The sequence below is a fragment of the Hippocampus zosterae genome, chromosome 14, assembly GCF_025434085.1.
Source record: "Hippocampus zosterae strain Florida chromosome 14, ASM2543408v3, whole genome shotgun sequence".
Classification (NCBI taxonomy): domain Eukaryota; kingdom Metazoa; phylum Chordata; class Actinopteri; order Syngnathiformes; family Syngnathidae; genus Hippocampus; species Hippocampus zosterae.
The window spans coordinates 10,370,776-10,395,438 of NC_067464.1; the positions used below are offsets into that span (position 1 = coordinate 10,370,776).

Consider the following 24,663-nt stretch of genomic DNA (forward strand, 5'->3'; position numbering starts at 1 on the left):
ACTTCCTTTCTGTGCCACTTAAAAAAAGAAAAAAAAATCCTATAATGAGCAACAGCAGCTGCGGGAGCACCCACTGATCAGTCTTTTCTTTAGATGGGCACAAGATCTCATGTGTCCGCATATTCCGTACAGCTGCAGGCTCAGCTTTCTTGGCAACCGCCCTGGATACTTTCAAGAAATGATTGAGGGAAATCCACAGAATTGCAAATGGTATACACAAACAATCGAGCCGGGTTTTCTCACCACAGGAAGTGTTGATGACATCTCGCAGTTCGGCATACTTCCACTTGCTGAGGTCATATTTTTTAGCGCCAACAGCGGCTTTGGTTGCCTGCACCTGAGGGCCCCTGTGGGTGAAGAGCAGGTAATGAGTGTGTGTGTGAGACGCATATAGAAGGAAAAAGTGACAGTGCACAAAAGGTCCTATGCTATTTATATCTTGGGTCTCTTGACTTTCTACCCCCCCAATAAATAAATAAATAAAAACAAATAAATCCGTATGCCAATAATCATATTAAAATAACAATAAATAAATATAAAAATACAACCAAATCATATAGGGGTGGTGGGTGACTAAAGAAAATTTTAAGTTTTCAGCCTGTTAACACAAATTTTGGTTTATTCAGACATTTGCAGATATGAAAAAAAAACTATCCAGCCATTTTCTAATACACTTATCCTCACAAGGGTCGCGGGGCGTGCAGGAGCCTATCCCAGCCTTCATCGGGCAGCAGGCGGGGTACACCCCGAACTGGTTGCCAGCCAATCGCAGGGCACAAACAGACAAACAACCATCCGCGCTCACACTCACACCTAGGGACAATTTCGAGTGCCCCATGAACCTGCCATGCATGTTTCTGAAGTGTGGGAGGTAACTGGAGGACCCGGTGAAAACCCACGCAGGCATGGGGAGAACATGCAAACTCGGCACAGGAAGGCCGGAGCCGGGATCGAACCCTGCACCTCTGCACTGTGAGGCCAGCGTGCAAACCAGGTGTGCCGCCTGAAAAAAACGTTAATTAAACCAGAAGTTTATATCTGTTGACGGTTGCAATCTAGCCTAAACTGTCCCTTTCTGGTCCCCGTGACACTCTCTTTCCAGAAACCTCCAGGAGGGCAACATCCCCATGCCTGCAGCCAAGTAATAAGGACTTCCCGCAAAGTGTAAGCTAATATGTCACGTGTTAGCTACCCCACACATTTTACGCATGCTTAATTCATATCTTTTTTGCGTTGGTCTGTGATTCCTTGAATAATGGAATCTTTATAATGGGTCCTAGCAATAACGGGATGCTTCTAACAGGGTTCAAGTCACATATCACAAGCATGTCAGCAGGAGAGCTATGCAACCCCCCCCCCCACCACCACCCCCACCCCATTTGTTGCTTACGGTTTCAGTGTGTTCACAATCAACTTGACAACACAGTACATCTGCAGGCATTTCGCATTTATGAATCAAACGGGCAGTGCAGATCATCAGAGAGTTAACGGCACGTCTGTGCGCGCACATCCCCACGCCATTCCGCAGAGTCATGGCAGCCAATTCAATAACACTGAGGAATTAATTCCTCTCTTTAGAGCTGCTAACGTCTAAGAGAAGAGGACGGCTGATCTAATAATCCACATTACCATTTCTAATTGATGTGGACTAAAACAACAAAACTGTGTGAGAACCATCAATGCCAGTCGAACTGGGACAAGGGGAAGAGCATGATGAGGAGGATTGTGCATGCAGGAAACAAGCTGTGGGAGTGAAGTGATGGGCTGTCGCTCATAGGAAATGGTTGGTTGGAGCAACAAGGGAGCACACAGTCCAAAATGCTTATTTTGGTCAATTATAATATAAGACCACAGAAGTACAGCCAGGATTTTACAGCCAAGAAGCAGGTCTATGTTTACTGCATGCTCTATGTAGTTGTGCTTTAGCTTTGTGGACTGCATATGCAAGCACATGCATGGGTAGATTTGTGGATAGACTCCTTCTGTGCTTAGTTCCTAGCTTTGTGGGCAATCGGTTGGACCAACGGGAAACCAGGTTCACCTGTTCTATTTTTTATATCGGATTTTATACGAGACGAGACTGAAGGAAAGTGTGGTGTGTAATGACGCAGCTGGCTAGCATTGGCCACCAGCTGATGTCTGGCCAGCTTGACACCAAACACCTTCAACTTGAATTCAGACACGAAGGGGCGGTGCTTTGTGGGATTAACACAGGGTAACTTCCTCATGAGAGAGGAAGGTCTGCAGATTTAAAAAAAAGAAAAAAGTATTTATCCATCACTAAGTTTGTATTTTTACAAGGTTGCAAAGCAGTTTTCTGCACAGTCGTGTCTTGTCACTTCTGTAACTCAAACATTACGACACAGGGATGGTAACTTACTCAAGAGCAAATAGCGGCCAGTAGCGAGGTCGACCAATTGAAAAGCCTCAATCGTGATTAGGCTTGCTGTGGACAAGAAACTTTTGTCATGTTGCTGGGTCGCAACAGCACAAAGAACACCGTCTTCGTTGTCTGTGTTTTTTTTTAATGCAATCAGCACCAATTCATGCAGAATCACAATGCAAATCAATCGTTATCAAAGAATGAAACCAGCTCCCATATTGAGTGCCGGTAGTTATAATCCATCTTCAGACGACGTGGCGCCTAAATATCAATGTGAGCAAAACAGCAAACTGAGCAAACACGGAGAGTAAATAGTGTGCTGTGTGCCTTTGTTCAAACAAATATCCTTGGCACGGCACATCCAGTGATTCTTTCTAATCAAAAACTTTATTGTTGCATTTGATATGTGATTGCGGGTTTGGTGGAATGATAACAAATTCGCTTTTGCTTTGCGGATCTACTCAAAGCAGTTCAGAGATGAATGCAAGTATGACTGGGGTTCTGGCACTAAAGCGGGAGAAGGAGTGAGTGATTTTGACATGACTATACAGTTGTCCTTCGTTCTTACATGGCTCTGGCTGAGGATGCAGAGATAGGAAGATCCGAAAAAGCCTCATCACTATGACGGGACGACGTAATAGGAGAAAAGCAGAAAGACAGTAAGGTTTGGTGTTGATGCGTGTCCATTCACTTCATTGTGAGATGAATGCAATCATGTGCATTTTTCTTTCTTTTTGTTCTCAGCTAATACCTGCGCAAACTGGGGTCCAGCTGACCGTCATCAGTGATGAGCTCGGCCTCGCTCTGAGCAATCCTCATGGCAAGCTCCCTGTCACGTCTTTCCTGCTCCAGCATGGCGGTTCGCTGGACCTGCTCCTCACGCTCCAAAGCAAACTGGATTTCAAGCTCCGCCTGTAAAAAAAAAAAATCACGCACACACATCAACGGCCGCCTGAATCTAAATAACAATTAAAACTCTGCTGTCTGCTCGAGCCTGATTAAAGCTATTAATCCACTATTAAAGCTTTATTGGTCGTGCGTCTAGACAAACAGAGCAATACAATTTGGGAGCGCTTTCACAACAATAGTTTTCTCCAGATGGATTGACTGAGAGGGTCCTCAAAAAATGTGCAGGCCAGCTGGATCGTCAATGCATCATTGTCATGGTCCCTCATCACACCATGACTGAAATTGGCTACAACTCAACAAAAAGACCTCCATTAGCAGCCTCAATTACTGACCAGTTGATCGGACACCACTTATCAGAGAATGTTTGAACAAACTGGTCCGACCTTAATCATGTCCTGTCTTCCATCTTTATTGGGCTTACATGAGTTTGCATACAGAACTTACATTTTGACAGATGAGCCCATTTTCACAGCACTCCACACTGCCATCTCCCACCTGAAACTGCGATGCTATGCTAGGTTGATTTTTGTTGACTTTAACTCTGCTTTTAACATCATTGTTACAGGGAGCCAGAGTGGGTCCCCCATCTCACCACAGCCCTCAGCCTCAACGCTGGCTCACCCCCCACAAGGGTGTGTCATCTACTGCAGAGATTCCCAACCAGGATGAAGTGGCAGATCAGACAGAGATTGTCAAGCTTCGCGTAAGAAATTATCCAATTTCACTAAATGTGTCTAAAAATGATCGGTTATTAATTAAATATATCTGTGTTCTGCTGGATGGTCAATTGTACAACGGGTTTTGTCAGAAACGAACATTTTTCCCATTGACTAAACATTAACCAGTACCTGGGCGTTACTTAGGTGTTGCAAAAAAATAAAATAAACCCATAAATAAATAGAATCACTGATGGCATATTTCATACCGACTTCAATTTAATATGCTTCCCATTCTTTCATTAAAAGTACAACATTCAAAAGTAGTGACGGACAGAAGATTTCAAAGAGGAGAACATATATATATATATATATATTTGAATGGCTTACTAAAATTACTTAAAGACTGTACAGAACAAAAATAAGATTAATCGAGAACATGATTCTGAAAATATTTTAAAAGACACGAGTCATTGGAATAGGAGAAGCGCATCGTTTTTTGTTGTTTGACCTACACTTTAAAAATACTTTTGCTTTATTTGTATGCTATCATTCCATAATATTCACAGTGATAAAGGACACCAGCAAATAGGGGACCATATTATCCATAATTACAGAGAAAAAAAAGAGTTTTTTGGGGGGAGGGGGGTATATTATACACGGCTGTTTGAAAGTGCTCTATAAATACATTTGAGTTGAATTGAGAGGTGTGTGTTATTCATGAGCTTTCATGGTATATGCATTTCACTGGTGAGCTATACTTCAGAAGAGGCCCACAGGGGGCTAACTGGGTATCAAGCTTATGACCCCTGCCCAAGAAACTTTCCAGAGCTGTTGACTTGTGCATCAAAGAAATGTCCCACAGGTATAAAATCACCGAAAGGTTCAAGACGATATACTATATTGAACTGTGAAACATTTCTGTCACTTCTAAATTCATTGATGAAGTCCTTGTAAGGTCATTTCCTTTAAAGAGCTTTAAATATGAATAGCCTCCCAGCCAATAATGTATTATTGGTGGATGGTCAAATCAGCAGCTATGACACACAACCAGAGTGAAACATGGGGTGATCTGAATGTTGAGCTGCTTTATAGTCACCGGCCAGAAGAAAAAAATTTATGGTTCCCAAAAAAGCCTTGTGTGGCCCTCGGAAGAGGTATTCCGCAGGTTTTGTAATTCTAAAGCGGACCTAAATCACAAAGCCTCCTTCTTGGAACTTACCTCATGACACCACAACACAAAGATTTAAGTACTGAAGGGGCCAAGATATCATGATGTGAGTCCTTGTTGCAGCAGAAAATAAATGTGAGGGAAATAACTTTTTCACATCCTTGGAAAGTCTGCTGCTTGCAAAGTTTGGTGAAAAAGTTGGGTAGAAAAAAATATTGACCATTCTTATAAGTGTGTGTATATGGAATGAGTTTTGGATTTTAATGTTGCAAGAAACTTTACTCATAACCAAGACGATATGAGAAGAATAGGCAAAAACGAACCAAAAGGTGTTAAATCTTGAGTGAGTAGAACAGGCAATGATGAATGGATTTATCAAATACCACATGGGAGATAACAGAACAAGTGAGAGAACACTATCGGGGTTTAGTGAGAGAAAAATTGTTAGGGAATAGGATCGTTAATCAAGACCACATGGGAAGCCTTCTGGGAATTGATCCAAGGTCAGGGCAAGGGGGTCTTCAGTTAGGCAGAACATGATAATGTGGGAAATGTTAGAATACTTCATGTAAAAACACACTCATGAAATAAAGAGACACACTATCGTCAAAGTCTAACTCAGGGGCCTATTGTCTAAGTCTAAGAAAAGTGCAATGTAACTGTACATATGGGTGGTGTTTTCCTTTTTTTCTTGTCATTTTGAACAGATGGAATTGGATGTAACGGGGAGTTTGCGCCGTTGTGGGGTGGAACAAGCCGACTCCCGGCCAATCGAAGTGTGCTCCCCTCATTCTCAATGAAATCAGGGCAGTTGGAGAGCAACAGTGCTTGACATAGCTGAAGCAAAAATTGACTCACTGTGGTCGGAGATGAGATTGGCGTGTACAAAACGCGTTTATAAAGTATAAACTGCAAGATCTTCCCTTGCGGATAAGGCCCCAAAACCCGCTTGACTAGACTTGTGGTGGCACAAAAATGAAGTTGTGACAATTTTGGAACCAAATAGGTAGGGCCCTTTGAGTCAGTCCCAATTCTGGGATATTAGGCTGTTCAGTTAGGAAGCAATAAACATTGTGAATCAATTTCACCAAGTATGTTGTGCAAATTGGACAGAAAATAGGTGGGAAAGTGATGTCAATCTTCGAGACAAATTCTATGACAGCATGGATGCAGTGGGTGGTTTCTAGAGTCCACAGAAATAGCTTTGTATAGACCGTACATCATCGCTCTATGGCTCCAAACCCACTATCAACAGCAATTAGGAAGAGAAACACTAATAGAAGCAGAAAGCTCAAGAGGGACAATAATAACACAGCAAGAGAACAGCGATCTGCTTTTTCCTCCTGTGCATCATTGAGAGGAACAGTTCAACAGCAGGACAAATAGCAGATGACAGGACCCCCCCTCCCCCCAATAAATAAAAATCCTATTCATTGTCTCAGCCATACATGACATTTTGGATATTAATAGTTGCAGTAGGTTTTAAAGAATATACTGAAAAGTGGAAGACATGTCATTGCTCAGCCAGAAAGGCGGCATTTTCCGTCAACTTTGACGATGTTGTACGGATGTCTACAGCTATTGTTGGCTACTCTGCGATTTAGCTGTCGTCTATTCGGAGCACCCGTCCTTATGCTACCTGACAAGTTTCATCCAAAAATACATGCAAATAAGCTAATACGGGATGACATTTCTCGGTGTGCTCCAAGTGGGCTCCTTAAAACTACTTTGAAGCTTCAAATTGTGTCATTTGCCCCCCCCCCAAAAAAAAAAAAACTTGCCTTAAATAGTGCAGATTAAACTGTCAAAAACAGAGACGTCCACCATCTGGGCTTGTGCGCACTGCTCAGCACCGTACATGGCAAGCAACACTATAACTGTCAGATTTTCCACTGGAGCCTTGATGTGAGAGTCTGGAGAGGTTGTAGATGTTCGTTTGTCGGCATGAACGGTTGCATGGGGAGTCAAAGAAAGCAGTGGAAGGCCACACAAGGCTCCAGTGTGAAATAATTCCATTATTTTGTTCTCAAACAATGCCAGGTCTATCTAGCCTGTTTTACTTGGGCACCTCTGCACTATGCAATCAATAGTTCATTCATTGAGGTGTGAGATGTGTGAATTAATTTTTTCTTTATCAATCTGATCAGTGTACTGAATGCACTGTTTTGAAAAGACTGTGCAAGATTTGTTGCATAAGCCCAGATGTACTGTCAAAAAAAAAGATATACATTTTCCCCTTTTATGCAATACGTCATTTTTTATATTTTTATGAGGCTGCTCATGTGACCGTGTAAGATATAATGCTTTACCAAATACACTGTTCAAATTGCGTGTTTGTGTACGTTTACTGCGGTGCACAGTTGGTTTATGTCAATCTTCCTCTGGGTAAACTTCAGCGGAGATTGTTGTCCAAATAAAAAGCTATGAGAGCAATGGGAGCAAACCCAATACAGTAAATTGGTTGCAGGGAGCAGTATAAAGTCAGCCAAAATTCCCCTGGTATACACTTAAGTTAATGTATTTTTAAACTTTATTATAAACTCATTATGATTCTCCAAGGGGGAATTCAATTGGTGGCTTTATTTTAGTTGCAAATCACATGGACAAATGTGATTTGCTGTATGCTGGCTGAGATGAATGTCATGTTTGACCTGAGCCTCAACACTCTGTGGGATGCAAACTAGCATGCCTCTCATATCTACAATCGTTACGTACAAACCAATGCTTACAGATGAGCTATTGCTGCCACTATAAACAACAGCACCTCATAAGAAAGGAAGATCATCCGTGCCCCCCCCCCCTCTCCCCAGGACACTGAGTTGAAACATCAGTAAAATGACCTCAAATGCTCAATGCTGCTTTCACCGAGCTCAACCAATGATTTGGCTCAAAACCCTGTGTGAATGACAAGTAGATTTGACTGGCCCCAAGTATCTTTTCTTGGAAGAGGAGTGGGTTATGGGGGCCTTCCAAAGAGAGATAAATGCAGCTCACACACAGAGCAGTTTGAGGGGCTTTTCTTCAGTTGTCATGCAGACTTAATACGTTGAATACAAAACAGGCAAATATAACAAATGAGAGTGTCCCAAACCTGCAGTACCCTCTCCTCTTCCCCTCTCTTTTTTCTATCCTCCTCTTCCTGCTTCCGCTTCAGCTCCATCTCTGATTTCCTAAAAAGAGTTGACACAGATTCAAACCAAATCTTGAATGCGGTTACAAAATATTTGAGACTAATCTTTGCCCTTATTGCCACATACTGTCTTCGTTCCTCTTCCTCCTGCTTGCGCCGTTGCTCTTCTATCTCCTGCCGCTTCCTCTCTTTCTCCATCTCCTCCTCAATGCGCTTCAGCCTTTCAGATTCCTCCTCCTGCTGTTTCTTCTTCTGCATGGAGGACAGCAGCTGCTCGGATCGTTTCACCAACACCTGGTACTCGGTGTCAATCTCCTTTCGGTTCATTATTGAACTCTGTTGGAGGGGAGATGAGATCATAAGAAAGATCATTGGGCTAGATGACATATACAGGATGGCTCTGTTCAGGTTTAGTTTAGTTCAGTGTTTCTCAAATAGTGGGGCGTAGGTTATTTTTTTACCGTCCTAAAATAATGTGAAGTTGCACCTCCACTACGCTAGGGGACAGTGGCGCTCTCATTGGCAGAGTTTGCTCAGTGAGCATTCTAAGGGAGGAAATAAGAAGAGGCGTAGGTAGCACTTAGCTTCACTGTGACTACGGTGGTAGACGAGGAAGGATCGGTGAGCTTACTGTGTCTAAAAATGTTGGTTGCGGACAGCATGAAGCTAAATAAATTAAAGCGCCACTTAAAGACATTACACCCCAATCACGCTGATAAGCTGCTAGAGTTTTTTTTTCCAGCGAAAACGTGCCGAACATTGCCAACAATCATGCCGCTTTGTGAGTGCTACTTCAGTAAACTGAAATACAGGTCCCGGGTACACATTGAGCAGGAGCCGAGAGTTGCTGTGTCCTGCTTCAAACCTTGCTTCATTGTAGCCATTAATCCATACATCCAAAAAGAAACAAACAGCAACAAAAAAAAGACGTTGACGGACTAGCTGCTGGACTTGTCAGAAAATTAAGTGCAGAGGAGGTCAGTATATTGTGCAGATTCATTAGAGTGAGTTACTAACAGGAACACAAAGATGGGAGGTGACAAGGTCTTGTCCCCAAAGTATGGAGGCCTGAATGACAGGCATTGACATGCCATGAATTATTCACTCAGCAAAAGAATGCTCAGAGCACTGCGAGTGTTGTCTTTGGGCTGCTAATAGGCTAACGGAAGAATAAGGCAGTTGAGAGGCGCACTGAGATGAAGCGGAAGGGTCAGGAATCACCGCTGCGGCAGTGTCAGCCAGGGAGCCCCAGGCATCATCACCTCTCATCTATCGTAGCTGCTAATGGAGCGCGAGGAGCAACAGTTTGAAGAAAAGCAAGACTTGTGGCGAATGCTCACTGGATGTGATGCAGATCGGTTGGTGATTTTCAGGACTTGGCAACTCCAATAAAAGGTGTGATTATTGCACGGGGTGGACTGGGATTTCACTAATCAGGTTTGATCATTTAAGGAACAGATATAGTAAATGCCATTATTGGAGAGAGGATTTCATCCGCATGAGCTGATTGAAAATATTGATCGAGAGAGGAAAACACCAGGATTGGTGACTTAAAGAAGACTTCTGTGTGTAGATGTGTAAACATAAAGGGATCTTTACTTGTAGACAGCGCAGCTGCGCTCGAGTGTAGAAATATGGCGTATCCTGACTTCAGTGCCAAGGCAAACCTTGATGCGCATGTTTGGGAATTCGGTTCATGTCTCGATGCCATGCTGGGTGTTGTGACTTATAGAGGCGTGCCCTCTGGGCAGCAGACAATTTGATGGTTGAAAGTAGACTTTACTGGAACAATGTACTGGCGTGGGTGTATTTTGGTGAATTTGATTGAGGTGTCGGCAGACAGATTCACATGATTAGTATGATCATTTTAATAAAATCAGCCCACTGGCTGCGGCATAGCTATGGATTCGGCCCTATTCACATTAACGCGTCATCTGCTTGCACAGGTCTGTGAAAATACCAGAATTTAGTCTGGTCCACCCCCCTGCGCAGATTTAAACCGCACCTCGTATAAGACTTGCACTGTGCACTAAAATAGAGTCCATATAATCAAAGAGCTGAAGCAAACTCAAAACAAAATAGTTCATGCACACCTCAATACGAGGCTTGAATGTCAAACAGAGCATCCTGGAAGCCAGATGACATAAGCAGCTTTATAGCCACGATAAGAAGGTCGGTCATTACAATTGGAAAATAATCCATGGATGCCATGAGAGGGGATGACAACGTTTGTGATGACTCACCTTTATCTTGGCTGACAGAGAGTCTATGCAGGTTGCCAGCTCCTGGACCTGCTTGGCCATCTCCTGCTTTCCCTCCTTCAGTCCGTTGACCACCTCGTTGAAGCGTTCCATGTACTTCTTCAGGTTCTTCACCTTGACCATACCATCGATGCTATAATGACATAAAACCACAATTTTTGAATGGCTGCCTTTCCTAGATTATCAAAAGAGAACACAAGGAGGAAAAAGGATGTGCATTTTTTTTGGGGGGGGGGAGATAACATATATATATATATTTATCTATACATATAACAATAACACATTGAGATGTTTTGAAACTGCTGTGGCAATATATTGTATACGAGTGTAATAAACACTGTAAAGGACCAAGCAAAAGCTCAAAAACACCAAATTCAGTGGACAACGTCTTCTGATTTACACTGTGGCTGCTGCCTCATTTCTACTAAACCGGAGCCGGCTGGTTAGAATATATAGTCATTACTTTCAGGTAGTTGGACCCAGGCGCACAAAACAACCTTGTGTAATTGGCCACATGCTGCTTCACCAAGCTCAAAGACAAATTAGACTAATACCGATTATTGTCTGATCATGTTGCATCCTGTTCTAGTTAATTCCCATTACACAGTAGGAGAGAGACCGTCCCACTTACACTGAGTAGGACTTCATTCCACATCTCAAAATAACTCAGCTTTTGCTTAGCTTTTTCTTTGGCTTTTTGTTTTTTTTACTCAGAATAAGCAGTCTCATCAAGATGTGATAAGAGTAGAAGAATATACACTGGACTGTAGTCAGATTTGTTTAAATAAGGCTAAGGATTTTATAGAACTTTTTGCAGTGGTGTCACAACTGTAAGTGTTGAAAAAGGTGGAATGGGACACAACTCATCATTGCATTATGCCGTTTTTTAAATTGAAGTTAAGGATTATTAATTTATTTACACACTTCATCGCTAACCAGAGAAAAGCACACGTCTCCAAATTATCTCCAAACCAGAATGCATCATTTCTATTTATTCAATTATTATTTAAATGGCAAAATCTGTTTCAAAATGACAACAACTCGGTGGGTGACCATAGTGTGGACCAGAGTGTATTTTTTGCATCTTAGAGGCTCCATGGTATATTATTCCATTACACTTAATTTTTAAAAATGTATTCATTCATTGATTTAATTATTTTCAAAGTTGTCTGAAAGGAACTGCCGAAGTAAAAATGTCATTGCGCTGTCTCACTGCTGCTGTTTCTGCTCGGCATATGACAATAAACATTGTGAGTCTTGAATTACTAAGGTGAGTACGAACATCCAGGGCGAGACTCACCGGGGCTTGTGCTTCCGCTTACATAACCACATGCGCACCGTCTTCTGAATCTTAATGCATGCCAAAGCCCTGTAGCTCATCTTGTTCCTGACTGGGGACGGTAGAAATAAAGAAGCACTTGGAATAAATGTGTAACCCAAGCAAAAATGTTCTATCACATAGAAACCAGATATCATCTTACATATTGTAATGGGATTCAACACGAAGGCCCCTAAAAGCATATGTTAACCCTGTGGGAAATCCTGTTTTTCTAACACACACACACAAAAAGAAAACCTTAAAATAAATGGTGACTGAAATACAATACAGTACTTGTATGGTCTGTTATGCAGGAAATGCCTCATCAAGCAGGCAATTTTCCTTCATGATATAATTGAATGCTTTCAAAACAGAGAGCAGAATGCATGCTGTTAAATGGTAGGACTCCACAAGCAAGCGCGGCGTCAAGTGTTCCACTGCTGACTGCTTTGAGAGCACAATTTCAAATAGCTTCAAGCTACTTTCCACATTACGGATAAATTCAAGGGTGTGAAGTATGACTTTAGTGACGCCACCAGGGCACTAAAATTTACTGGGGGAGTGAATATGTAAGTATATATTGGTCCAGTTTTTTGACACTTGTGGAGGAGAAATGCTGTGCGGTCGACTGGACCCACGTTTGATCACAGACAGGCTACACCACTGGACCTTCTTCCAACGGCTGCACACCAGCCACTTGTTGACTTTCTTCAATAGCTCTGCCAGGTGGTCGGGATCCGACTTCATGATCTGGTCAAACTCGGCAAACTGAAACCACATGATTAACAATTACTTATGACTGCTTTATTGTAAGGCAAATTTGCGAAAGGACGCATATTTTTTTTAAGTATACCTTTCCAGGGCGGAAGAATACTCTGGTCAGCCCGAATTTAAAGTCAATGTCATTCAGGCCCAACGCTTTGAACAGAGCCTACATGAAAACATATACAAAAGAGGTAACAGTCAAAATACTGGCAGACGAGTGGGCAGCACAGCAGTGAGGGAAAATAATTAATACTGCACCTTGCAGAAGAGTCGTGGATTCAGTCGAGTAAGCTTATCAGGCATGTACTGTTTATACATGTTATAAAGCTCATGGAAAGGGGCTCTGGAGGGGAACCCACCCTGCATCAGGTCTAGCACGGACACCATTCCTGAGTAACGAAAAAGAAAACCCACAAGCTGGACTAAAAATAGCCACATGATGACCCAACAAACACAAAATATTTTAATTTTAGTTTAATTTATTTGTGTGTCTCATTTTCTGGTGTGAAGAGTGAATTCTGCTTTTTTTAACATTCATTTTTCATCCTTTTCTTCAAAGTATGTTATGCTTTAATTTATGATTCATGTTCAAAAAAAAGTTAAAATATGCAATTTTAAGGATTTTGTCCATCCTCATCTCTACCTTCAATTAAGGGACTTTTTACATTCCTTCATGTGTCTGGAGCCCTGCACCTTCCTGCCCTCCATCCAACACCTTGAGTGACTGTATGGCTTGTTTTGTAATTAGTCTTTGTAATTGGTATTAACTGAAAAAAAAAACTGAAAACAAGTTTTTATTTAATTTGGCTGGTTCATTTCTTGTCAACTTTCCGTTTTTACACTTGCCTCAGGTCTGACAGTCCTTGCCTTTTTGCAGTCCTTTGTTCCAACAAAGGATTCAATTTGTCTACACCCTTTTGCCTTTTCAATGTTTTATGGAATCATTTTGGTTGTTTGTTGAAGTCAAGCTGATTACGTTCCAACACAGACGTCAGGATAACCCAAGTAGACACACTTAAAAACATTTTACCCGAGCACTGCAGCTGTGAGAGAATGAGAGCGCCTTCAAAGTGGTGGCTGACCATTTTCAGGTTGGGTTTGACACAGCGGATAAAACTGGAGCCCTGCACGCAAAGAGGGCCATTAAAATAACGCGTCCGCCGGTAGAACTTTGGATTTGAGTCGACAATACCATGATCATTATAACTCACAGTGCTGCGGAGCTTTTCCAACAACAAGTTGAGCTGCATCTGCGAAATGGAAGCAGACAAGGACTCACACATACGTTTTTGTTTGAGGAGTGTGAGTTGGCCACATGAGCAGTGGGCACCATGCATCCCTTGCAACACTCTCTGGCAACCAGCACCTTATTGAACGGCATTATCTTTGTGCGAGAGTCCGTGTCTGGTGCATTAGTGATGAAAGCCCTGCAGCAGTCTCAGCAGTGATAAAGTCTGTTAAAAAACATAGCGCGTATTTTGTACCTGACTGGAAGAGGGGTTGGGGTGGGGGCAGACTTCTTGAAACAGAAGACACGAAGACTGTGGTTCAATAAACACTTTTGTGAGTGTCTCATTTCAGGTGTTTGTTTCCACCTTTCTTTTCAGTTTTGCCATCACTGCACTGAAATGACTTAAGGGGGCTTCTATCAACTTTTTTCTATTCCAAAGAAAAGAACTGAGATGTCTCGAAATCAAAATAATACTCGTCTGATGTAACAATGGGTTGCTGGGGTGTATCAAAGAAAGGGAAAATAAAACACAGTGGAGCCTCTAAATCAAGCACAATCTAGTCTGTGACGCTCTTTGTTATTTTTGGTAGATACAGTGGATCCTCGATTTTATGGACTAACAGAGGCGTGGGGGGGCATCAGTTAAAGTTGATTGGCCGATTTGGAATACTTTATTTCGTCGCTGAAAAAAAAACAAACACCCAAGGCGTCCAAAATGGTTGTTTTGTACTATTCTTGTGGCGTAAAAATGGGCAGCAGAGTCTAACATTATTGTAAATAAATATTAAAAACAGCTTGAAAATGTATGACAAGTCTGAAAGTTTATTCCACACATACCTCACTGGTGCTTGGGGATGATAATAGCGTGCAGCTGAGCACTTTTATGTTAACGCATAGCCTTTTTTGACCTCCGTTATGACTGGATAACATGAGACAAGGTCTTAAAAGACAACAACTGTGTATATTGTACGAAAAATTGTATGTTCGAGAGATGTGTACACGGACTACATAGAGAGCTCACTTCATTCCAGAAACATTGATGGTTGTGAACCACGGCTAGCAATTATGCGTTCAACTAAATGCTATTCAAATGTGCAATTATTTATGCTATAGAGGTTAAAAGAATTGTTTTGCTCATGTTGCTGAGCAAAACCTTGCTTGTGTTGTAATATGTTTTGTTTCAGGTTCTATGGTTATCGGCACTCCCCTTTGATGCCTCGTAAACAGTTTTGTTTGACTTTTGAGGTATCCTATCGACAGTGATTTGTATTTCCACAGATTTTGGATTTTAGACGTACCACATTTTGATATTTTTGTGCATATTAACTTGGTTTACACACTTCAGTTTGGTCGATTATTCAGTCATCATTCCAGTTTCTTTTGTATCTATTCAACATGTGAATGCTGAAAGCAACTGCAAACGTCGAGTCATCTGAGATAATTGATGACTTAAGACTAGGAGGAGTGCAACAAACTCTGGGGCTTCTCTCACCTTGAATTTGTTTCCAACGCTGATGAAGCTGAGTTTTCCCGCCTTGTGTTTGGAGTCCTTGTTAGTCGCAGAGGTCTCAAACAGCTCTCGAACAAAGTTGTCTTTAGATTCGCACACTAAACTCTCCAAGGACATGTGGAGGCCGTCATTGTTCTTCTCAACAAATCGAGTCTGCTGGCACAAACACACACAGTCAGAATTTGACTTTCCAGAAAAAAAAAGAAAAATGTTACACGTCGGGGAAATAAAGGGATATCTAGTGCCGTCTATCAATATACACGTCTGACATAAATTACATTCATAACTTTCTTATAATAGCCATTTATTCCAAGATGACAGATGAATTCTTAAGGAGCTCGTGGCGAAAATGAGAAGCTGCAGATTTGACACCCATTTAGAACTTGCTGTAATATTTCATCAACAACCCCAAGCTGCATCGCTCACTGTTAATTTTCTGTGTCACTGTCGTCACTGTATCATGCAGCCCTTGCATATTTATGATGGCAACACTGCTCTATATATTAGGCACTGTGGGAAAAATTACCGTTTCATAGCAGACAGCGCCAGCAAAGTGCCTGATAATAAATCCTTCATCGTCCCGGAGATTGCGATGTATAGCCAGTTTGGACTTCCTAGGAACCTGGGAGGCACAGCGGCAGAGAGACATCAAATGTTGTGTACGGACAGCGTTGACCACAAATGTAACGTTTACACTCTTGACATAACCATCTACGCAGAAGAATATTGTTTATCAACTGAACGTTGGTATACTATTGATTGTGGCTTCCTCAGTTGGAATGAAATCAGAAAAAATGCTATTTGGTGTGCAATGTATGGGAGGCATATTCTTTGAAAAAAGGGTCATTAGCAATCATTTTGCTGCTTGGCAACCAGGTCGTCTTGCACATGTGTCACAAGGTACACTTGAAGTGCATTATCTTACGTCAATATAATTATTCAATATAGCCCGGTTTTAAAAGAGAACCTGCATTATTGGTACTTGTAAAAATGGAGCACATTTGGCTCGACTCAGGTAGTGGTGGGTGCTTTTCAAAACACAGGTTTGATGCCTGAGAAAGATACTGAGTCCCAAGACGTTCCCTCCATAGCAACATATGCGACCATCATTATTCAGTGGGTGAACGAGGTGACATTAAAAGTGCTTCAAGTACCTTAAAGGCAGAAAAGCACTAGAAAAGTGAAGCCAATTTCCTACGCGATGAACCATCCCTGGTCACTTAAGTGGATATTAAAAATCGACCTTTTACGACTTACCACGGGGCGTGGAACTGCATGATTTCTCCTAGCCAATTGATGAAAATTAAAAATTTACAATAAAATATTTTAAGGATATGTCACAGTAATGTAAGAAATAAATTCCCTTATAGAGTGAAAGGGCATTTATTTACTGCAGAAAGGAACACACCTCTATTGAGGGTAAATAAGTAAACGGTGAGTAATCTTTGGGCACATAAAAAGCAAGATTTAAAGGAAAGCAATTTGCAGATTATGAAAGTATATATTTAATACCATGTGGGTATGTCATTGAAAAGATCTGAGTGGCAGCCGGTAAAACTTCTCAATTAATTTGAGGGACTGTTTACGTGCCTGGGACAGCATCAAAGTGTCCATGATATAATATGTCCATGATTATCGTGACTTTTTTTTTAAGTGTTTCAATGAATTTCTTGCAAAAGTTGAATGGGTGTAAAAGGTGCAATATAAAAGAATTTCATGCTTGCAAGGTATTTGCTTCAGTCACGTCACTGCTCGAGCAGACAAGCCTTGCAAAAACGACCATGAACATGTATGTTGAGGTGATCGCTCTACCCCCACAAAGGCAGAGAACGATGGGAGAAGAAAGTGTGTATGGGGTGGGGAGGCAGGTAGTTAAGCTGTCAAACCGTAAGTCTGAAGTGGTCTTTATGCTTGCTGTGAATGGCCAGTGCAAAATGTTGGTCGCTGGGCTGAGGAAGACGGTTCTCTTCGTCCAGAATGTCCAGAATGCCCACCAGCTTTGCTTCGACGAGGTCTGCAAATGAGACACACATCCCAAAGGCGAAAACCCTCAAACACAGGATAATCCAATGAATCGTGTAACATCTATTAGAAATGTCCACTCTCTTGTGAATATTCAAAGCACACAATGTGTTCATAGGGGATGCTTATTCAGTATCATGGCTGAATTATTCATATGACATTCTGTGTTTGGAATATAATTTAATAGCCAAGGACCTCCCGGAAATATTTGCATGAACAAGCACCTGTGCATGAATCCTGAAGACTGATGAGTGAATTAATGCGCAGCCCAAATGGTCATTTGCAAGTCAGAAATGTTATTCATGACTGTCAGTTAACCTCACACCTGAATAAATCCGGCCTTTGAAACATAAATCAAAATGTTTCACCTCGATACGCGGACTATTTCATCCTATTATTTGTGGGATTTATTTGACATATGGGACAACAACAAACAAGATTGTGTCATTTCCCCCGCCTTCGTGTGCTACTAAAGAATTCGCGATAGCCGCAAAGATTCATTATATGGCCTCTCTTCAGACACACGCTTCTTGGATAATGAGAAATATGTCCTCTTGTAGCGGTGACAGATACCCATCAGAGTGGCAAAAGTGTACCAGTGCTGAGCAAAAAGAAATGGTCTAAATGAACCCTATGTGGGTCATTCATGAAGCATCCTGTGGTGTGTGGAGTTTAATTGCGGGCTCTACAAACAGTGCTCTCAGTTCGGTGTGTTGCAGTTTACATATCTTAGCCCTCATAGGCATAGCTTCATCTTAATAGTTTCGCCAAGTGGCTTGTTTTAATGTCAGGAGACCACAAAGGTAAAGATATATGGTTAGTGTAATGCACTTAATCCTATAAGCATGACTGTGATTTATGGCATTAAAACAAAAAAAACGAAAACAAAAAAAAAAAAACAAAAGAACAGCAGAAAATCACAAGCCGGAAAATGCATTCTGTGATAAAATATCAGTGAAGCATCAAAAGTCAACTTTAGATCACTGCATATCGACTCAAATTTTTATGTACAATTTATGACAAATGAGTTGTTGAGAGGGTAGTCAATAAATAATGGATATGATACAGAAGAAAGTCTAAATATTACGAGATCAGAAGGTACAGTATATTTTTTGAGACAGAAGAAAAAGTTGCAGCATTAAAAGAATGAAGGCAGAATATTCAGAGGGATAAAATGAGGATACATTTGTAGTCATGCAAATATCATAGTGTACCTATGATTTGTCATAACCTCATCAGCAGTGAGAATTTGTTGAATGTTACTGTTTGAATGTTTGTACTCCTGAAAGGGACAACACACACCAAAATCTTTTGAGTTTGTCCATCAACCAGAATAGTTGGAGAAAAAAAAAAGAAGCAAACAGCTATTGCCCATTATTTCTATGGTAAGCTATATGGCAACAGTAGCATCGGGTCTCAGACTGTCAATTTTGGTGACAAAATTGAAAGCGTGAACACAATTGAATATCAATTGTGACTAGTTCAAATGTATTCGGTTCAAAAGGAAATTCTAACTCTGTCACATTGCGAGGACGACAGTGATCATTGTTACAGTAGCTATTACTTAAAGAGAGCTCCGACGTGGCTGTTTTTCTCCATTCTACCCAAGGAATGAAAGTGAACCTACCAATGCAGTCTTGGTTGTCAACATAATGCACTTCGTTTACTCCCAGTCCTTCCTTTTGATATAGCTCTTGTTCCTGCACAAAAAAGTAGTACGAAATGTATATTAGAAATTATTGAAAGTGCCTGAAGTAACCTAAAAACTGTACTGCTTTTAACCACAGCCCTTAGAAGAAAATCACATTAAGAGATCACAGGAGAGAAACAAGTCACATCACATCCCCAGGGAAATTAGCATTCTAATTTCGTCGGGAACATAGGGAGACAAATACAGAACAGCAAGGATGTCACCCACAATGTGTCCCGCCGCACTTAAAGAGTAAATAAGTTGTCACTTGGTGACATGACAGGGAAGGTTTCCGAGGTTGACTCCAACTTGCTGCTTATTTACCTCTTTCAGGATGCGCTCATTGAAGAACTGCTGTAATTTCTCATTGCAGTAATTGATGCAGAACTGCTCAAAGCTGTTGTGTTCAAAGTACTCTGAGGAAAAGCAATTCCACAACATGAATAAATGTGACTTGTGTTTCAAAATTACCGTGATCAAATTATGTATCCGACTGGTGTCTTCAAAGTGGAAGCAATTTTATTTTATTTTAGTTTCATTATACGGAGGTTGAATTTAGGGATGTCAAAGTGTTGTGTATCGTGCTGCCTTGACAATTAATAAAGGTTTTTATGGTGACAGTTTTATTCCCTTTGCAGTACTTCCTGTGGGAAATCTGTATTGAAAATTGAAGCTCTTCGAAGTCAACAATGTGCCAAACAATAAACAGGCTTTGTTCAACTTTGGAAGGGTCCATTGAACTAAAAAAAATATCTAATAGTCATATATTACAAAATTAGTCAGTCACACATTCTTTGACTTGGTGTATTTACCAAAGCCAGCGATGTCCAGTACCCCGATGAAGCTTGAGGAGGACTTGAAAGGGAAACACTGGTTCACTCGTTTGACCACATGATCGAAGAGGCGGCTGTACACCGCCTTGGCGAGGGCATCGCGGGCGTTGTTAGCTTGCTCCACCTTAAGAGGTACTCTAGAGCGGCACATGGAGAAGTGGGACAGTCTTGTCTCCAGGAAACAATTTTGCTGTATTAGCCTTATATTTTTTTTTCAATAAAACTTTGTGTAAAAGTGACGGTTGTCGTTGTCTCTTCAGGTGTTTTTGCACAAAGCAGCCACGTTTCGAGTCAACTATATTAACCAAAGATGAATGGAAAGTGGAGCATGAAGCTTGACCTCTTTCTAATGGCATTTTATCACATTTTCTTTTGAAACATTCATTATTTATCAGGGTTGACTGTGAGGACAAAGTGCATCCCCACAGTGACCCAGAGTTCAACTCGGATATTACAGCTGGGAGAACTGTGGGAATTTAATATTAATATATGTGCCATTTAGCAATCATGGATCTCTTTACATTTTCCAACTCTTTTAAATGCCGCACTTATTCAGATTGTGCAGAAAAAAATAGGCATCTTGCCAATAATTCACTTTCTCCATTTTGTTTTAAATGCTGCAGGTTGTATAAAACTCATCCGATGTTAGAAAGATCTGACAAGCATTTTTATCCATGGCAATGTTTCACATCCCCTCTGGAGAGAGAGTCAGCCATGAGTGATACAATAACAGCGTCCACAGCTTTATACTGCAGTTAAACTCCCCAAGGCAGCGTGATTCAGTCTGGGCCTTTATGACAAAGGCAGGCCCCGCCTCAGTCCTCCAGAGAGTGGGAACCTTTCTTTTTTTTTTTTTTTTTAATATATGGTGTTGAAGCCACACTTGCCCGCCTCCTCAGATACCTGCTGCATTATTCATATGGGGGAAACACTTCCAGGCCAGCATCTGGCCCTTTTCAAATATTAATCGACCAAGCCTGGTCCGATCACTCGAACACCATATCTCCACTGCATATACATGGGAGCAATGCCACTATGGCCTGTTACACTGTGCACTGAATAAGTGATACATTGATAAAATACAATAAGCAAGATATCTTCAACAGAATGCAATGTGTGTCTTTCATAAGTACTTGTGCACTTAGATACAGTATGTATGACACTCACAAAGGGCATTAGTGATTGAACAGATTCAATCTTTTGTCATTACTTGAAAGCATTTAGGGAAAAAAACACTAATTCCTCTACTTCTTACTTGAATTTACTATTCTTTCTAATTTTTATCAGCTTCATTATGTACTCACTGCCTTAAGCCAATTCATATATCAAGGTCCCAAGCACAATGCGCCAGTTCTTACTTGATAACTGTTCCTTTAGCGCCCCCTGCCGTCGTGAGCATGACCCTTGTTGTGAGGCTGACCTTCAAATCATCCTGATCCAGACCCAGCAAATCGGCGCAGTACTCCAGAGTCTGTCTGGATTGATTCTTTAGAACGCAGCCCCCTATACAATAAGGACAAACACATTTATTGTATAAAATCATGTAAATATGTTGACTTTGTTTCATCCTGACCATGGATTTGATTGAACTCGAAAACTACTTGTATTTCAATTTAAACATCAATAACATGTAAATAAATAAAAATCACATTACATTTTATTGAAATATAAAAATTAACAATAATACATTTTCAGTCTCAATATAAACTTCAAATCTTTCAAAATATATATTTAAATAAAAATCTAAATTGATCAATTGAAAATAAAACTCAATACATTTTTAAAAATACTTGAGAAAAACCAAACCTAAATTATGATTAGATAATATATAAATGAAACAAGAATAAACAGAGTATCTGCATGTTTAAAGAAGCTATATTTAAAATGGATATTTTGTCAAAATATTTTTTTAAACAATTTTTTTATATACAGGTATGGTACAACTGTACTGGCATATCAAAATAGTAGTAAACTATTATAGAGTGAGTGCAGCGACATGTGCATAGCAGTTCATACAAATTATATTATCTTTACATAACAACATGAAATATTGAGCTTTTAACAGGTGTTATTAATTATGAGGGTTTTTAACAATTTTTATATTTTTGAACACAATTCTACATCAGTGTGGCTTTTAAGATCTTGGAACAAGGGACATGAGGATCTAGTGCCATTTTCGAAAGGGAAGTGAATGTTCGATGCACCCCCTCTAGTCTAAACGCAGTATTCTGATTAATATTGTGTTTGTGGAATATACATTGTGATTTGCGGACTTATGTTTTGGACGCTCAGGTGAAAAGAGGGGAACAACTGTCAACTGATCACCACGTGGTGGTTGAGTTGGCTCTGATGTTGTGGAAGATGCCGGTCCGACCTGGCAAGCCCAAATGTAATGTGAGGGTCTGTTGGGAGCGCCTGGCAGTTTCAATTCCCAACTGCAGCAGAGTTAAGACTTCGAATTTTACCTTGTTAAATCGAATAAGAACTCTGGCAAACCTGAGCTACTTCCCGTTTCCTCAAAGTCAATGTTGCCGAGGTGCAGAACGCCAGCAACCACCCTAAACAGGTCCAGCTTCTCTGCATCATCCAGACCAATCTTCTTCATGGCCACGCACATCCTATTAAAGTCACCGTGGTCGTCAAGGAGAGGGTCCTTGAGAGCGCCTAGTTTAACATGCTGCAGACCGAAGTGGAGGAGAAACTGATTAAGAAAAGAAAGCGTGTGAGGAATGCTTTCTTCAGCAGTCTGTATCCAAAAGCTAAATAGCTCACAGCAAACGCACTCCTTGCAAACACAATGCTCTAAGCTTACGGCTCATGCAAAAAACAATGAAAGCAGCAGCAAGCAGTGTGAAATGTGATGGATTAATCACATAAATACAATAAGGTCGGCTTCACCAGTACTTCACTGTTAAGTGCATGTCCCTAAATTGAATATGTAAACCTATAATAAAACCAGAAAACAAAATCGGAATAGGCACCACCCAGGATGCAATTCTTCATGCTGCAGTATGTCTCACAGAAAGTAGAAGAGATAATAAATAATAATAATAATAATTTTTTTATAGACATCACCTTATTGTCCTTTATACCATAAACATGATGCGGGATAGAGAAATAAATAATTAGCCAACTTAATTAGCAAATCACTTTCGACAACAAGATGCTACATCACAGAGATGGAGTTAAATAATGAGGTGAGGAATAATAACAATGAAAGCAAAGCACATTCTCACAAAATTCAACGTGATCAATTATACCCATTTTTACTTGAGCAGAGTTGGTTTGACTCATTTCATCAGTACACATTATCAGCCATTTCTTGGCTCACTTTTTTTTTTTTTACCATATAATGTAACTGTTTATCATGAGATCTAATATTCCACCTGCTTTTACTAATTGCATACTCTGTCATACTTGCATTTTCAATTGTTTCAAGATATTCGGTTGGGTATCTCCAGGCTTCAAGTCAACAAAAGCAAACGCGTTGTGCGTCATTCATCAACGGCATAGAGCAAACATACGTTTTTTTTACCATTGCTGCTGATATTGTGCCCGCCGCATTTGGCATTTTCTCACCGTTGTTGGTAAAACAATTTGGAAAGGAGAGCAGACAGTTTTTTTTTCTTTTCTTGCAAAGTGAATCCACGCAAGAAGTGAAATTGACTTTACCTCAGGACTCTTGCGGTTCTGCATGATTTGCTTATCGGAGTTGGTGCTGGCAAAGTATCTGGTGCAGCCTCGGTTCAAATACTGTAACGTAGAAAGAAAATAATTGCAAACATTCTGACACAATTATCTGCGCTTAATTAAATCTCAACTTAGCATGAGTGCGTTTCAACCCTTGCGGGAAAACCTGCGGGAGATATTCCTATTGATTGTCACCAAGTGAAAGATTTTCTCTCGTGCCTGTTAATATTGCCTCTCACAGTTGACTGGGAGACAGCAGTGTGAAGTAATTGCCTCTGTTGATGTAGCTGCCACCTTGGGACCTGTTTTAATGACAAATATCTAAGCAAAGAGAATTTCCTTCTGTTGCTCTTGTTGTTTTACATCGCAGAATGACATGTGGCTGGGATGAGCATATTTCATGTGGTTTATTATGTATGCACCCACTGAGCTGATTATTGTGTTCAATAATATTCAATTTACAAATGATCTTTTTCCTCCAAATTGGAATTTAGAAAAGAACGATATGACGATATCACAAGCTGCCTAGCATTGTAGTGATTAGCACCCGTGCCTCACAGTGAAAAAGGTTCTGGGTTTGAATCTCGTCTTAGAGGAAGGGTTTCAAACTCCGGTCCTCGAGGGGCGCTTTCCTGCATGTCTTCCGTCTCTGCCTGCCGCAACACACCTGATTCAAATGATCAGGTCATAAGCAAGCTCTGCGGAGGCCTGATAACAGCCCTGATCCTGTGAATAAGTCAACCTGTCTTCCATGATTGTGGGTGGAGTTTGCATGTTCGCCACACATTTTTGCGGGTTTTCTACTAGTATTCCAGCTTCCAAAACCTTCCAAATTCGAAAACCATATTTGGTTAACTGAAAACCTATGTTCAGAAGTGTAACTCTGTGTTGAAAGCTGCTATTAATGTCAATGCAGTTACTCTTGCTCCAATCTGATTGTGAATGGTTGTTTTTCTTTTTGTACCCTCTGATGATTTGAATGCCAGTCTAGCGGTAAGGCCACCTCTTTGCCAAAGTCAGGTGGGTTAGGCAAGCGCAATAGAAAAAGGACGGATGGATAAAGATATCAGATATCAAAAAATGCCCTGCGATTA

The 24,663-nt window shown here is 40.8% G+C and overlaps 1 protein-coding gene across 2 annotated transcripts in view; it reads right to left on the minus strand.

Moving 5' to 3' along the window:
- myo6b (myosin VIb) overlaps positions 1–24,663 on the minus strand; it is a 41,916-nt gene that overhangs the window by 5,170 nt on the left and 12,083 nt on the right. The window contains exons 10-30 of one of the 2 annotated variants that reach the window (XM_052086736.1): positions 23,552–23,632; positions 22,376–22,556; positions 21,238–21,382; positions 19,859–20,016; positions 19,371–19,462; positions 18,984–19,056; positions 17,221–17,348; positions 15,861–15,956; positions 15,317–15,487; positions 13,805–13,843; positions 13,624–13,717; positions 12,852–12,982; positions 12,682–12,759; positions 12,467–12,596; positions 11,811–11,901; positions 10,493–10,643; positions 8,377–8,585; positions 8,211–8,289; positions 3,135–3,295; positions 2,952–3,002; positions 244–347 (exon numbers count right to left, since the gene is read on the minus strand). In XM_052086736.1, coding sequence (XP_051942696.1) covers positions 244–347; positions 2,952–3,002; positions 3,135–3,295; positions 8,211–8,289; positions 8,377–8,585; positions 10,493–10,643; positions 11,811–11,901; positions 12,467–12,596; positions 12,682–12,759; positions 12,852–12,982; positions 13,624–13,717; positions 13,805–13,843; positions 15,317–15,487; positions 15,861–15,956; positions 17,221–17,348; positions 18,984–19,056; positions 19,371–19,462; positions 19,859–20,016; positions 21,238–21,382; positions 22,376–22,556; positions 23,552–23,632 — 2,443 coding nt within the window. The remainder of the gene's footprint in view (positions 1–243; positions 348–2,951; positions 3,003–3,134; positions 3,296–8,210; positions 8,290–8,376; positions 8,586–10,492; positions 10,644–11,810; positions 11,902–12,466; positions 12,597–12,681; positions 12,760–12,851; positions 12,983–13,623; positions 13,718–13,804; positions 13,844–15,316; positions 15,488–15,860; positions 15,957–17,220; positions 17,349–18,983; positions 19,057–19,370; positions 19,463–19,858; positions 20,017–21,237; positions 21,383–22,375; positions 22,557–23,551; positions 23,633–24,663) is intronic. The other variant, XM_052086737.1, reaches the window with a different exon arrangement.